This window comes from Melopsittacus undulatus, chromosome 8 (genome assembly GCF_012275295.1).
Source record: "Melopsittacus undulatus isolate bMelUnd1 chromosome 8, bMelUnd1.mat.Z, whole genome shotgun sequence".
In the NCBI taxonomy this organism is placed as follows: Eukaryota; Metazoa; Chordata; class Aves; order Psittaciformes; family Psittaculidae; genus Melopsittacus; species Melopsittacus undulatus.
The window spans coordinates 49260503-49278113 of NC_047534.1; the positions used below are offsets into that span (position 1 = coordinate 49260503).

The 17611-nt window shown below is 36.4% G+C and overlaps 1 protein-coding gene across 26 annotated transcripts in view; it reads right to left on the reverse strand.

Annotated features, from left to right (window-relative positions):
* The window catches only part of KCNMA1 (potassium calcium-activated channel subfamily M alpha 1), a 488118-nt gene that overhangs the window by 349906 nt on the left and 120601 nt on the right, over positions 1-17611 (reverse strand). For all 26 annotated transcript variants that reach the window (XM_005152689.3, XM_005152687.3, XM_005152685.3 and 23 more), the window contains exon 2: positions 10216-10380. In XM_005152689.3, coding sequence (XP_005152746.1) covers positions 10216-10380 — 165 coding nt within the window. The remainder of the gene's footprint in view (positions 1-10215; positions 10381-17611) is intronic.

Here is a 17611-nt window from a genome sequence, read left to right on the forward strand (position 1 = left end):
GAAAGATTATGTTTCCTCTTTCATTCTGTACCTACACTGCCTCAATTAAGTAAGTTTTGTGAGTCCCTCTCTCCATGGCCATAGTCAGTAGTTCTACAGCTCATTAGAAGGCACGGACAAATCTTTAATTGCAAAGGAGCACAAAGAGCTCTTCAGATTTATCTTTAAAAATATGCACTATCACATCAGTGATTTGACTATGAGTACAAATACTCTAAATGCAATGAGAAAAAATAAATAAATAAACAAATGATCCACTGCATTGTCAGAGCAGCCCTTTACATGGGAACAAACTAAGTGCCTTAAGGGGAAACATGTCTCTGGTGATTTTTGCAAATACGCTCTATTTACAACAGTTGTGTCCACATTTTTTGTTTGATATCTGACTATTGTCAGCAGCCTAGGTGGAAAGCAAACTTCCTCTGCACCACACTTTCATGATGAGGAAGCAACACAACATTATCCGAAAGAATGCTCCTGTGTTTAGATATTTTTCTTCCAGCTGTATCTAATAAAGAAGTAGTAAGGAATTTTCCTAACTTATGATTTACATTAATATAGCAATACAGTCTTACAAATATTTTTCAACAAGAAAGACTTGCATAACAAAAGTTACTCCCTACAATCGCAGTTTCCCTAAGCAAGTTTTGCTGTAACTGTCTGAATACTAACCATGCTCTTGACTTCTTCCAAATAATCATAACATTCAAAGCTTGACACAACACTGCTGTTCTTCAATTTTAATGCTGTTCTTCATTTTAATGATAGAATGCCACAAATACCTCAATTTAAAAAAAAAAAAGAAAAAGTGGTAGATGTTAAAGATGTTAGCAGTGTCTGTTTATTCCCACTGTAGAAAAAGCTGCATGCTTTATTATAGTATCAGAATGTATTCCACATGCATGGCCATCTACCTGGAGCTCACAGAAGTCACTGCAGCACAATTTCTGAATATATTTTTACAGTAAGCAACTCCCACAATAGCAGCTATAAAATGAGTGAAACACCACATAAACTGCATACATTAGACTATACTGAGATCTGATTTACAAAAAGAAGGCTTTTAAAAAATAGCAATTTAACTAAGGTTAAATATGCATTACTTGTATGCATGATGAATACACTTAATTTTCTGTCTCACTACTTCCTGAGCTAATGAAGTCAAATTAAGTCCAGGTCTCAGTATAGTTCATATCATTCTTTTATGAAACATGCTTTGTATCCTTTTCTTGGTTTTATTTTAGCATGTACATCTATCTTATGCTCACTTAACACATTTCCACTTAGCAGTATTTAAAATTGGTAAAATTGAAGAGAAAAAATACCATTAATGTTTGATTAAACATACACTTCATGGGAAACTGAACAGAAAAGAAGGTTTAAGATTAGTATAAATTAACACTAAAAGCAAGTCGATGCCACCTTTCTTGACAAAGTTCAATCTCATAGCTGATAATAAAGTCATTTCTTGCTCTTAGATATTGCCTTATACTGAGAAATCAGCATGTTCTTTTTTTTGTTATTATTTTAACCACTATGTTTTTTCTTTAAGATTTACTGAAATTATAGCAATTTCACCAAACACAAGGTGGCTATCTTAAAGGTGTAGTGACAACCAGAAAGGCTACAGCTACGTCACAGAACTGAATACATCAGTGCTAAAGAAACATGTACACTAACAGAACTTTTCACACCACTTTAGGCAGAAGCCCACTCTGCAAAACCATACATGCTATTGTCAATAATAGATATTCTGAATAAATATTCTGAAAAAGAAAATACATAAATGGAACTTAAACTAACTGCAGTTACCATAGAAACCAGCAAGATTTACCCAACACTTCCTACTCTATTCCATTATCATTATCTCATGAACTCAAAGGGAGAAGCATTGTTCACATTCCTATGGAAACCCTGGAAATAGCCCACATCACTGTCACAAGAGATTAAAGCAATCTAGAACACATCTCCTGGATTCATTTATGTGCCACCAAGGCCTATAAAAGATGAAAAATAACTTTTAAGAGTCCATTTCTCAATAGAGAGGAGAGAAATCCAAGCTATTCCCCATGAACAGTATCTAAATAAATAACATTAGCAGACAGTTTATAATCTTTGAAAAATTGCAATGAATGGGTCTGAACAGTTACACTACCACACTGAAAGATACATTCTCAACAGCTTTGTGTCTTATATAAATGTCCTAACTTGAGAAGACTATACCATTTAGTGTTTACATTTGTCTTCTTTGTTGACCAGGGTGAGTAAAGGTGAACTTTTATACAGATGTAATAATACATAATCTAAAATGCATATGCAGCTCTTTCCATCTCAGAATACTTGGGGAGGGGAGGGAAGAAAGAAAAAAAAAAGAAAAAATAGAAAAAAAAAAAGAAACCACCAAAAAAATGTGCTACACATAGATTTGAAAATGCACATACTGGTAAATAAACAAGATTCATGAGGAGACTATGTATTAAAGGTAAAATGCTTCCCATCACTCCCTTCAGACTAGCCAGATGCCTCCTTTCTCTATTAATCTAATCAACTTTTGATCTAGCAATTAGAAGGTATGACTGCAAGCCATTAAAAATGCCCTTCAGAGTCAGTTTAATTGTCTGTCTAGCACAGAGGCAAACCTCTGACCATGTTAGTAACAGATGCTTTTTAGGAATAACAGGAAAGAATAGTAACTTTCTGCAGCCCATTCTACTCATACAGTGATTGGAATAGATATTCTGGGAGACTTCCCCTTTCCATACTCTGTAATAGCTGTTTGATGCCTGTTGCACATTTGACCAATGCAGTTTACCTGTTGACACGGTTTATACAATCTCCCCGTATAAAAATTAAATTAAATTAATTAAAACATGCAGACATTAACTGATCCTCACGTAAAAACAAAAACAAACAAAAAAATCACTTAAAAATCCACTCTGGCAATTTTGCATTTAAGGCAGCTGTTTTGTATCCTTATTGCTTTTGTTGCCTTTCTTTGCCCTTTATTATTTCATTCACGTTATAAAAATAAGGACACAGTACTTAAGATGTGGGTATATACAGATTTAAGCAGTAAAATTGTCCAACACATAATCTAAATCACTGATGATGTGGAACACCCCTGTGGTTTCTGCCTGTGCAGTCAGACCTGGAGGCTGAGAAAGCCTCCCTTCTCTAGTTCAGAACCCTAGAGAACAATGCAAGGGAAAATATGGCAGTAGTTATTTTTGCCTCACTAGAGAAGTTTATAGGCCACACTAAACTTTCTTTAAATATACACGAAAAATTATGTCATAATCAATACTCTACAAAACAAATCCTCTTCTCCAAAAATGTACATGCTTTACTGCTGAAAAACAATATCAGGTTTAATCTGTAAAAGGCTTGTGATATTTTGAGTATGAAAGACTGAATCACTGAAGAAAACATTCAGTTTCTATTCTCAAGTCAATTAATACATTTTAGTCTAAATAAAGTCTTACTCAGATTAACTGCATCCTAAGAACAGAAATAGGTAGGTTGATTCCACATGATGTTGCAAGACATCACCAGGATGACAGGGCCCCACAAGGGAAAGAAAAAGAAAATTTATGAGCTCTGTTTATCCTTGAGAAAGCTTGTCAAACTCCATATTTAAATTCTCAGATGTTGCATACTCAAGGTTGCTCACGATTTTTCTTCCTGCTTTGCAAATCTAGTAAAATAGCTGATAATGTCAAGAACACTGTTGAAAAAATCTGTATGTATAACAAATGTACCTGTCCTCTCCAAATTCATATCTGTCAAGAGTACCAAATTATCCTTTGAGCACCTATTCTCATTAAAGTCACAAGAGAACTGCCTTTGGAAGCACGGAGAAACCCCACATAATTCCTGTGCTGCTAAATTTCACTTTGGCTGCTAGGCAACTGTAACTTATTGCAAGAGGTGGTGGAGGTTTTTTTATTCCCCTCAGTGTTACAAGAATGTGAATCCTCTCCTTCATGAAAAAAACACAAACAAAACCAACCAAAAAAGGCAAAAAAAACCCCAAACCCCAAGAAACAACCCACCACACAGTATATATAGCACACTCGCTTTTTTCCCAGGAAAATCTCTTATAATTACTTATATATTTAGAACTCCAATTGTTTTCCTTACTTGTATTTTTTTAAAACACTCCATCAGCTCTCAAGCAATTCTCTTTGATGAAAATTTAAAAAAATACCCAAGCAAATGAACAAAAGCATGTAAAAAACATCCAACGACCAGTACATTTAATAACATTGCTTCATGTATGTTTGCTTTCCCTGTAGGGTACTCTTGATTGATACTGGTTTTAATGAATCTCTTCTTCATGACATGCTTATGGACAAGTCCTGTCTCATCTAAGTAAAAATAACTGACTTGCACTTAAGAATGTTTGAACAATAGTTCTGCAAATTAGTTTCCTTTCAGTACCACGTGTACTTAAATCAAACTGTGATCATCATAGGCAGGTTAGAAAACCTGAAGGCTTATATTTTCAGAGTCACGGAAAGATGTCACTCTTATCTTTCCCTGAATAAGCAGTGAGGCCTTCCAGCATTTTCAACAGTTGTTCAGAAGTCAAGGCCCTAAATCTTTCCACAGTAAACATTTAATGCACTCTCTATTCACTGGATGGTTCTAAAGTTCTGACACCAATTTCTCAGAACCTGCAATGTGTAGACCCTGGAAAACAAGAACAATTGTCAAGCAGGGTTACAAGTCCCAGGCTAGCCCCGGGTTTTATTATGAGCTTCAAAACTCTATCTTGCCAAAATATTTGTAAGACTTGCATTTTTCAGCCTTTGAACATGTGGACAGTCGGAATTGTGGAAAAAAAAAAGAATATCTGCTGTATTTTTTTGATAAATAAAGCTAATGTAGCAACAATTATACATTCCAACCAAATGATTTTACAGAAAATTTCTACTTCATTTTTAATGTATACTGGGAAACATATAGTAACTTGTTAGTTTAAGAAAGCACCTTCATATACCACTGCCTCATCTTCAGATTTTTTCAATGTAGTTAGTGTTAAGAACATTAAGAATCTAAATCTTCTAAATAAATAACATAGTAATAAATTTATGTACTACAGCCACTAATAGCCCTCCCCTCTTTTCTTCTAATTGCCTTAACCCCCAAAAAGGCTTTTCATTTCTTTCCTTTGATGCTCCCAATCTAAAAAAGGTTTTCATCATACAGTTCATGTTAAAAAAGGAACAATTTGCTCCACCATTTTACCTCCTGGATTTGCAATTGAAATTATGATTTTTCTTTGTCTTTTTAAAGGGCTGTCCACAGATTGAATTGTGGTAACTTCAACAATGTGTGTGTGTGTGTATATATATGACTTCCTCATATAGTAAACACTTCACCTAATTAAGGAAGTCTCTTCTTACTCAAACACTTAAAAGTTATTTTAGGAAGCAAAATCAGTTCATAAACACCTTTAATTTCCTGCTTCTTCAGATTTATTGTGAGTGAGTCTATTCTTTAAGAAACTCAGCTTACAAATTTTTATCTGATATTTCCACCATCTACAGCATTATATAACACTTAAAATCTGTTCAGGGAAATACAAATTTACTTTGAAGTACACTGTTTCCTTTTATTGTTATTATATCTATGCCACTCAACATCAGCTGCAACCAGAAGCTCAATTAGCATGTTCTTAAATCATGTGCTTATGAAATTTAATATGGACACATTTTTTTAAAGTATGCGAAATTTTTCATTTCTTTAAAAGCAAATGTCACATTTTCAAATGTTGTGCCACCAACAGCATTAAGTTCCAGTTGTGCTTTTAAAACTTAAAGAATGTGGAGAAAAGGACATTCTGACTACACAACTGTATACACCATGCCTAGCCAGCTCAGTTTTCTGCCCTACTTCAGTAAACCAAAAGGGTTTCTAACTGAATGACATTCTGGATTACACTCCAAACATGTTCCTCCAAAGCCTGCCCTTCAGAAAGAACTGTGTATTATGACTATTCCTTTCTGCAAAAACCAATTCTGAAATGTCAAGTGTAGAATTTATCTCCTAAAGCAGTAAGAATGCAATATTAGCACAATTTCATGTGCATGACACTTTAACATCTATTTGATCTCATCATGCTGCCATTAACAGACAAGAATTACATGCTGACACACTCAGCTGACACCATGATAAAATAACTGATGGTCAAATGTTTTGAAAAAAAAATCCAAAATTGGTTTCAAAATAGTTTAATTATTTAGCAAGTAAATTTCCCATTATTGTTTCTCATGATCCTCCTTCCCCAGAAACAAATTAAAACTGTCCTAGAGACTGAAAACAAAAATGGAAATCTGCTTCCTAATGGTTCTCTATTAGAGCTAATAGAGAAATACTCTAAGGAGCTGAAACTGGCAGCACTAACTTTTCTGTGCTCAAAAAAAATAGAGAGTAGGTGCAAATAAGCACTGAGTTTTACACAAGAGCATCAGTATGAGAAGCTTTTGTGCCAGAGAGATAAGTGATTTTTCCAGTGTTCAGAATCACTTCCACAGAGAATGTGTGAGACTTTTTTCTATATACAGAGATTAACTTGCACAATACCCTTACTGTTGGCTTCACCTAGTTAGCTCTAACATGTGTATGTAAAAATTACTGCCTAAATTTAAATGACAAGCCTGGGGTTCTTTTCCACAGCTCACAGCAAATACTGCTGGCATGCTCAGACATCATTCTCGAGTTTTGCAGAAAGCTTCAGACACTTAAAGTGGTTGATTCACTTTTATTTAAAACAGAACATTTAATTGAAGTCAAAAGCAAAATATTTCAGGGTTTGAGAAAGTTTTAATTTCTCTTTTCTTTGTTTAGACTTTAAACTTAATTCTTTCTCTTTTATCAATGGAATGGGAGAGGAGATTGAGATGATTATGTCAGTTACAGAACTCTTGCCTCTCCTACAAGCACCAATGAATTAAATGTTTTTAAGAAAACTAGTGTGGAGGGGAATCATCCGTTTCAAAGATTTCAGAGCCCCTACTGTTCTTGGGAATGGGTTTAATCACTTAGCTAACTATCCCTAGTGAGTTGAACAATCAGATCTTCAATAACAAGCAACATCCCTTTCTTTCCAGCAGATACAATGAAACACATGATTTGAAAAATATCTTTTCCAAAATTATTTTCAAAGTTTCAAAGTACAAGTTTGCTATTAGGGTGGTGAGGCACTGGAATGGGTTGCCCAAGAAAGCTGCGAATGCTCCATCCCTGGCAGTGTTCAAAGCCACGATGAACAGAGCCTTGGGTGACATGCTTTAGTGTGAGGTGTCCCTGCCCATGGCAGGGGGATTGGAACTAGACGATTTAACGTCCTTTCCAACCCTAACTATTCTAGAATTCTGTGATTCTCTTGGTAAATATGCTCCTTATCCGGAAAAATTAGTTCTACAGCTACAGTGTAGAAGATAGCCTTCCAGTTTGCATTTTAAAGGCTGCCTACTGATTTGCATCTATTGTCTAAAGAAAAAAAGTTTGATTTCAGAACAGAATCAGGCAAATGGTCCTATGTTAATAGAAAGGTCCAATTTTTGTTCTACAACTACACAGATGTGAAGCTGTGACCTGTAAAAATAAATTTTCCATACTGTTGGGTTTTAATTTCTTTACCTGTGGGTAGCCATGAAGTTCAAATACTAAAGGGGTAACCAGAGGAGCAGCAACTATATAAAGTATTTGTTCCAACACTCACAAAGCACCTGGACAAACTGATCTGATAAATTAGGAACTTGCTTTGTAAGGTTACAGGGAAAGATATGAAAGCTTGACCAGACATGTCAAAGATATGGTGACAGACTTCAGTAGAGGGGGGGGGGTCTAAAAATATATTCTGTTTCAGTTCCACAAACAACAATGGACATTCCACTAACATTCTCTTTGGAGCAAATTACTGTCCAGTAGAAATAATGAGCGGGTTTTCCATGAGCAGAAACACAAATAAAATTCTACTTTACACTGATATCTGCTCAACACTTAGGTAATTTGTCTCTTGCACTTGTCAAATAAACCCAGGCAGCAGTTACACAAAAGCCTTCAGGTAACTGCGCTGAAATGAAGGTCAATTACAGCTCTTTCCCCAAGAGTTCACCATTTTCAGTGGACCACTTTTAAAACTTCTTTTGTAGACACTGGATGTGCAGGATTGATTTTACTTTAAACTCTCAGAGTGCAAATAACTAACAATTTCTTTAGCTGCAGGTATCTCACACTGAAATTTTTATTTCATACCCCTGTAAAGCCACTGGTTCATTATTCTTCATGGGAAAGAAAAAAAATATAGAAGTATTGACTTAGCTACATTTTATATCTTCAAATTAGGTGAATATTCTCTGTAGCCAAATGTTCATTGAAGCAGATAACCTTTAGCAAATATAACCATAAAGTAAGATGAAGATGAACAATCGAGGTTCATACTGGCAATGGTCCTCCAAAATTACATCCTATCAATTCAACCCCTGAAACTGATGAGTGCTATATTAAAATAAATGCACCTCCTTTTCTAAACTGAATAAAATTAACTGACTGCATACACTACTTATTTCTCAGATGGTTACTCATACTGATGAGCCCAGATGTGTACAATAGCTGCTATTATACCTTGAAAAGAATATAAATATACCCTCAGAAATAATCTGACTGCTGATGTTGGCTCTCTACAAAAACTCTGGAAAAAAAATAGTCCCTTATAAAATGCAAGAGTAAACTGTAAGAAGAACCAAAAAAAAAACCCAAACTCAACCAACCAAAAAACCTAAAGGACAAAAACCCCACCCAAAAGTAATAGCCAGATCATCAAATGGAATTGTGTACGTTCTCCCAGTATCATACACAGTAAAATGTCTTAAATATTTTAGGATTTGACCTTGATTGTTTGCATTTGTGCTCACATATAATTCAGTAAAAACCAACACAGGCCAATTTCTGATTGTAAACCTGGTAGCATAAGACTATGGGTTTGTGTGATTTCTAGCCTTCATACATTAAATCAGGTTAAGAAGCATGGCTTTAAGATGTCAGGAAAACATGCAAAAGATCAGTATGTTGCTTTTCATATGATGAATATGTCAGTTTCACTTAGAGGTCATACAGTTGTAACAATGGAGGGTGCTTTCAAGCTACTGATAAAACAACATTTAACATTAGGAAATGGGCAAAAGGTATTTTTAGGAAAAAAAAGTATCAAAATAATATTCTCAAAGAATTAAACCAGACAGTAGCAATTGAGCCACCTCAACTTTTCACTGTGTTTGTTTTCCCTCCTTTGCCTCCCTCTGCCTAAATAATTACTGTATAGACCAGGAATGACTAACACTAAAATACCTCCTCACCAAAAATTCTGCTTTCAGTTTAACCCAAACTAGTTCCAAAGTCCCACTGGGACACTTAGGAGTTTTAAATTGGATTTAAATCACTTTATCTGTTAGTTTGTAAGTACATACATTCTAACAAGGAAACTAATCGAAACCGCACAGGAGACACCATTTAATGCAGTGAACTCCACAGAAAACGCTTGACAGTTAAGTATGATTTGACAATGCTATAAAATAATCATATTCAAATTAAGTGAAAACTATAAAGCTTTTTCAGTGGATATTTAAACCACATATTACCAATATCCAATTTCTGACTCTATTCACTACATAACTGTGCACATCTTAGAAGGACTTCCTAAGTTATTTAAGAAAAAATAAAGAGAATACAAAATCATTACTAATCTATTGAAAGTACCACAAATCCCACTGCATAGTCAATTCAAGTTGTCTTCATTTTACAGTTCTGACAGCTACCTACATTCCAAATGCTGTGCCTATTTTCCAAGTTGGCTTCCATTTTTGCTAGCACAAATTTGCTTCTGGACAAAATAGGCCTATACTTTTGTGACATGATACAAAATTACTAAACTCAGTGTTTATAGCACAGCTCAAAATCATGGTGCCAGAATACTGAAATAGTCTGGGGTTGGGCTGGAACTCAGTTTTTCTTACTTGCTGTCTCTGCTTCTCTCCTGCAGTGGGAATTAGTCTGCTATTTTACTTCCAAAAGAGAAAATTGGGATTGACTTAGCACTGAGGCAACAAACCAATCAAAAATCAAACCAATCCATATCTGCTGGGATATAATGTTTGTTAAAAAGAGGTTCTTTAAAATAAGACAGTAGAAAAATCATAGAAAACTTACAAGTACTCTGCCAGTTAATGTCTGGGCAGATATCATGACTCCTGCCCAATCCTTCACGGAGGTCATCCATCCCACTTCTGCTGCCACATTCTCCTCTTTTTCATCTGTTGGTTTGCAGGCCCCATCTGCCTGTGTATCTCCACCACCATTGATCTTCTGGGCCTCCTGCAATGTAAGTATTTGGGTTAGTTAATTTTAAGCAATTTGACAGTGAAGTCAGCGTACAGCTGTGGTTATCAAATACTCTGAAAAAAGCAAATCAGCCTTCCTGAATTACTGATAGATGACATTAAGCACCTACTTGGCCACATTTCTTTAGAAATAATAGAAACAGAATGTTCTATCAGCTTCCATACTGACTACTAGATAATAATACTCTTCTTAACATTACATCTTAAAAACATGTATTTGCATCAAATATGCTATACTTTTCTTCCATATAAGGAGCATATTTGCCAAGAGAATCACAGAATCATAGAATAGTTAAGGTTGGAAAGGACCTTAAGACCATCATGTTCCAACCCCCCTGCCATGGGCAGGGACACCTTTCACTAAACCATATCACCCAAGGCTCTGCCCAGCCTGGCCTTGAACAGTACCAGGGATGGAGCTTTCACAGCTTCCGTGGGCAACCCATTCCAGTGCCTCACCACCCTCACAGTAAAGAACTTCTTCCTTATATCTAATCCAAACTTTTATATTTGAACTCGTTATCCCTTATCACTACAGTCCCTATGTATGCAATCCCTGTGTATACAGTTCCTATGTATGAGATTTTAGAGCTACATATAAATGAGTTTTTCACACATACACTAAAGGACCTTTTGATGTGTTAGTACAATCCAATTCATACTGGGTATCAACATAATCTATGTACAACTTTAATTTACTATCACTAGAATTAATTATCTGAGCAAACCTGCACTGAGAAGTACAATGTAACAAGACAATAATTATCGAGTGTGAAGGGAACAAAATACACCATAGAGAATCTGCAGGGAGCTGCCACACTATCTGTGAACCAATGTTTCAATGAGTGTTTAATATATCACAGGAATTCTTCTGTCAGTAAGTGGCTCTTGGAGAGCTAGAAATTAAAAAGGAGCCTCAGATGCACTAAGCTAACTGATGAGTCACATGCACTGGAATTCACATCAGTCTCACACGGATGCTGCAGCACGGATGTTGTGCTCTCTAACTGCCTGCTATGTCCTACAGTCATGGATGCTGCACAAAAAAAGTCAATGGAAATAAGAGGAAAAGCCAGCCCAGATTGCACAGTGTTTAAAATATATCATAAGAAAAGTATCAGACTGTGCCATAACCATGCCTTCAGTAACAGCATAATAATAATGACTTCCTGAATACTTGATGAGTTATGCTAAACAAGCATAGGGAAAGCAGCAAAATTCAGTGCTGAGGCAAATACTAAGCACTTGAACTGCACCCACAGATTTACATTAGTGCTTCAAGCACTCTATATGGTCCAACAGCTTGAAACATCTTGTTTATAGATTATTTGCCTATAAACCACTAAGCAGGAAATTAATTGCCATTAATTCCCTTTTGAGATATCCATTATAGAAGCAATGGATGTTTGACACAGGTTCAGTGATTATTACCAACATCAAGGTCAAAACACATAGCTGTGAGATCATCTAGAGGATGCAGATGGACATAAAGGTATGGGCATTTCCTGAGAGCAGTACTGAGCTAATAAAGCAGTCTCACTGAATCTGTCAGCATGGGATAGCAGAGTAACACTAAAAACATAACATGGAGACCAAGAGTTGTTTTTAGAGAATCTCAGTGTTGGAACTTAATTAGCTTATCAGATTATTCTCTGTTAGACTCTGTGTGGGCTCTATCTTCTTACTTGCAATTACAGCACAGTGCATGATGTGGCTGTATCAACAGCGACAAATTATTCAGAGTTGCAACAGTAATTCAGTACTTCCTAAGCAAATAACCAGACAGAAGATAAAAGCTACTTTGTATTTGCATAACTGGACCTCATTCCCTGGCAAATTTAGCTACAGTGAATCAGATGTTTTGCATTCAGCATCAAAAGATGTGTACTGCATTGCACACTTAGAGAAAAGAGCTCGACACTTAGGACAGTGACACTTCCAGGAGAGTAATGTTTAAATAGGGATAATTTGTGACTCATTTCATAGAGCTATTCAGATCAGCCCCAAAGAAATTCCTTGACCTTGAAATTCTGCTCTCACCACAGTCTCCCCACACCCTGCCTGCTGCCCAGGATGCTATTTAACCCAAGCCCACAGCCACCAGCTCCTGACAGCCCAGTCCTACCAGCCACATGCCCTGATGAGCTGGGACCCACCAGCCCAGCCAACACGTGGCTGGTTCCCCTGACTGGGCCTGACTCCTGTCCTTACCCACAGGCTGATGTCCCAGGGCCCAGCCTAGCCCTAAGGAGTTTCCTGAGGCCCAAGCTGCCCCACTCCTTAGCTGGGGCAGTGGGCCAAGGCTCCCAGCCAACCTCACCATCCCCAGCCTGCAGAGAGCCCCTAAGCTCCACAATGCCCTGGCAGCTACTGACATGGCATTTATTTCTCTCTTCCCACCACTCTGTCTGCCTTTTGTAACTGTTAGAGCTTGTCTTTCCTATTGTAAACTCTACATGTCAGATTTCATTGCAAAGTCCTCAGCATAACACAGTGGGCTTTTATACAAAGCCTGGAGAAGGCTGCATGGAGACCTCATAGCAGCCTTCCAGTATCTGAACGGGGCCTACATGGATGCTGGGGGGGATTCTTCATTAGGGACTGTAGTAATAGGACAAAGGGTATGGGTTAAAACTTAAACAGGGGAAGTTCAGGTTAGATACTAGGAAGAAATTCTTTACTGTGAGGGTGGTGAGACACTGGAACAGGTTACCCAGAGTAGCTGTGGCTCCCCTATCCCTGGAAGTGTTCAAAACCAGGCTGAATGGGCCTTGAGCACCTTGGTCTAGTGGGACATGTCCCTGCCCATGCAGGGAGCTTGGAACTAGAAGATCTTTAAGGTCCCTTCCAACCCAAACCATTCTGTGATACTATTAATGTGGGTTTCATAGTAAAGGAGACGCAATTATTTCTTCCCCTCAGATGAGAAACTGAGATGGGCATTAAGTGACTCACTCAGTCATCAGAGATGTCATTGCTAGAGCAAGGATGAAACCACAGCCCTTGATTTTTGCACCCAGAACCCCTATTTAAAATGTCAGGGATTCACACCTTGCTAAAAACATTCATAGTCATGGATTTTGGTATAGGAAGTCACAGAACTAATGATCATTAAACAAAGAGCTGAATGGAAAAGTTTTATGGTAGTGAACTTTAAAGTATTAGAGTTGGAAATTCTGCTACTGTTTATATACTCCTTACTGATCCCCAACCTTTTTGTCAAGACAACAAACTGAATTTTAAATACATGATTATTCATAATTATACAAATAAAATTTCCTAGTGAACAATTCACTTGGTTGAAAACTAGCTTTTGTATTTTCAAAAGGTTCTAATACCACAGAGTTCTTTTTGCTATATTGACTTTTGGTTGCTAATAGAATAGAGCAGTAAGTTGTAACAGATCTATTCAATATTTGATTCTCTGAAGGTATTAAAGTCTGTAATACATTTGTACAGTTGTATTTCTGCATTTATATCACTTAGTTAACTCCATTAAAATCTCCCATCCATATTATTTCTTAATTAAAATATAACTAGAACAATCATCCCCTGCCAAGTATCATTTGGAGCAGACTCAAATCATCAGCTACATTTCAAGTCTAACTCTCACCATTTCTGTACCTGTAATTAATATGCAGATTAGTTGCTGTTACACAATATTTGTATTCAGTTGGGATACTTTCTGTTTTTCATCTACACGGCTAGTTCCTGAGCTTACTTAATAGGCAGTTGAATATTAAGAAAAGTGTATTCCCAAGTCATTATGCAATTGTGTAGATATCATTAAAGGAGATTCAAAAAGGCTGTTTTCATTCACACTGTGTACAAATCAGTCCTGTTATTAACTCCGTAGTCCCGTTCCATTGCTATTTCTTCACCTCAAAGCACTAAGTAAGCAACACCACAACCTTGAAAAAGTAACCTGACAGTAACAGTAATTGTTTAATTATTTACAGGCTCAGCTGCTACAAGTAAGGTAATACTTATCTTTATCCACTCTGCCTACCTGTTGCTTCACAAAGTGTTTGCTATTTTCATTACTTGATGACATGAACATTCAGGTATATGAAGTGAGAAGCAGTGTATTTTGTGAAATACGTATTTCCTGAACTTAATGACAAAATAGAGGAGAAGGCATAATAACACAGGGTGTATAGGAATCAGGAGCTCACTGTTCTATGAATGGCTTGACATGGACCTGGACCAGAAGCTTCAGTGTTGTGTCTTGTATTTTCAACAATAATTATTGACTTAGATTACACAAGTGCTGGGATGCTTGAACACAGTTACCTTAGGAAAGCAGATTTCAAAAAGGGAAAAGATAGCCCAAAAGTTCATTTTTGAAAATGTAGTCCTGCCTTCTTCACTTTATCTCTTTCTAGAATATCTGTGCAAACACAGAACTAATGCACAGATACTCTATTCAACATAGGGCAGAACAAAATAAATTCAGGTAATTATTATGAAAACTTTAAACATCTGAGAATAATTTGCCTTTCTGTAAGCCCTAAAAAATTAAAAATAAAAAAGGACAGTATGAAGACAACATTGTAAGCGCTCTTTATATATGGTACTAAAAAACAGTTGGTCTTTGGTTAAGACAAGTTAGAAAACATAAGAAACAAGTAGTTCAAGAACCAAGTTAACATCTGGTGAAACAAAGAAAAGGACTTCTGATATTCCTGCTTAGCTAACCTTTAGATAGTTAAGGACAGCTAAAAATCATGAAGTATCAAGACAGGGCATCAGTCATACCCACATCATACAAGAGGAAACAGTGTGCTCAATTTAAGCAGATGTATAAAAACAGTAATACCAATGGAGCAAGCCCAGTATCAGTCTAGAGAACATGAGATGAGAAAGGGCCTGCCAGAACAGCAGTTGCACCTGTTCTGAAGCAGTAATAATACAGTAATAAAATATAGCTTGGGTAAGTTAGGGAACGACTACTTTAGATGATGATGCCAGTAACTTGAAATTCAATCTCTGTTAACTGCCCCTCAATTAATAGCATTGCATTCCTAGACCCTGCTTTTCAAGATTTTTTTTTGTATCAGATCAGTAACACTTCCATACTGGCCAGTCTTATACACTGGAAATCTCTGGTTATGTTCATTTTCTTTTCATTCATCTGCTTCCCCAAAGCCACCAACAGATGATGTGAAGAGGAATAGTTTTGCATATGTTTCTGTTAAGACCTCTAAAAAACTTGAGTTTAAAATTATTAGACTTGTACCAGTAATTCAATTACATGCTCTTGATACATTCTAACACCATTCTGATAACTCTGAACAGCAGTCTTAAATTTGTATAAAACCATAACACGATGCTACATTCTTAGCAGCTGGGCAATGTACAGTGCATGCCAAGACAGCAGGTATCTACTGAATACATTGCCACAGCAGATATCCTCCATCAGGTAAAGTTAATGTCTGAAGTCTTCCTCTTAATAATTAGTAAGTAGCAGTTCATCCAGTGTTAAAAACAAGCAAAACAAAGAAACCTGAGGCAGTTCACCTGTTCTACCACATTGTAGAAAATACAGGATTTGATTAGAATAATAGTAAACAAAACAGATGACAATGTGAGAAATAAACAGCTGTATGGAGATTTACAAACCTCTTTGAAAAGAGTCTGTCATAGGAAAAAGAAATCAAAGGCTAAGTGAACTAAATGTGAGCTAAGAACTACTCTCTCTAAACCGGCCTATTCACAACATTTCTTTGAATATTAGGTCTTAGTCAATATTAGGTTACATTGACGTCAACCATTACACTGTAGCTACGGTTTGGCTAGCTCAAAGCGTTAATTATTGATACCCAGAAAAACATTATTCCTCTCACTAAATAAAAGGAAACAGAATGATCTGGGGAAAACATGGCTGATGAGATAGCCAAGTATTTTGCTTTCATAAAATATTCACAACTTATGTAATTTGGTGTTTACAAATTTGGCAGGTTAAGACAAATTAAGTCCAAAATAGATTACAAAAGTTTTCTTATTAGCTTAAGACTGAGATGGTAAACTCTTGTGACATAAGTACTCTTGTTTTCTGCATTCCTGCAGAAATTCTGAGAAGCTCCTTGCCAGTCCTTACAAGCAGAACCTTACTTTCTGTGCTGATTGGAAAAAAACAAATACTTCACTGCAAAGAGTCTAGGTTCCAAGACTTCTCTTTTTAGATTTCCTATTACATTCCCCTTTTTTACCAGTGACCAGCTTCTCTGTTACATTTGTGCATAACTCCAATAATCCTTACAGATACTTTCTTTTCCTGTGCCCTTCACATTTCTGGTATGGGTCACTTGTATAAAATCTCCTTTCATGTCATTGTTTGACTGACAAAAACTGCTGCAATAGAGGAATTAATTCTAAAACCTTGACCTGAGAGCCAAGGGAAACTAGATTAATAAAATACTGTGTTCCAGCCATGATCCCACAAACAACATAAAATATGTCAAATTAAGGAAGGGTTCCTGGGTATGGTTCTCACTTAAAAATACAGAACAGAGATATCCACATTATCCAAAATCTAAGTAAGATGACTGAGTTCAAAGTTTAAAAATGTATACATGCTAATGGAGGTACTACAATGTAACACCTCCACTCATGTAAAGCAATTTCTGAATAACTGGAAAGCTGTCTGAGTGATTTCCATGCTAGAAGTGGGAGACAAGCTGAAGCCCCTATTCTGCTACCACATTTTGAAGTCCTCAGCCACACTGGCTACTCTCTTCATGTTTTCACCCCACATCTGCAGAACAACAGTTGGTTCTGTTGCATAGGGACCTTGTAAAGATAAATGCATTTAGGATTTCAAGTGTTTCAGTATTACACAAAAGGCAGATGATGCAGGTATAGTGTAAGGAATCATAAAGCAAGACACAAAAAACATATGGGTAAAGATTGTTAGACTACTTATACAAAGTAACTAAACTTATAAGACAGATGTGTAAAAGGGAAGCAATGAGGAACTCCAAGCATTACAGTGGAAAGAAAAAGCTTAGTCTTACTAATGATAGCAGACAAGTAAAAAGATGACAAAACCAGTGCCCACTGAAGTTATGGAAAAGTAAACAGTGGAGGATTACAGAAGGATTGCACAATATGACCATTCAACAGCAATTTTTTTAAAGTCAAACTCAATGAAAGAGATTGACAGGAGTGCATAATTTTCACAACTAAAATCTGTAATAAAAACA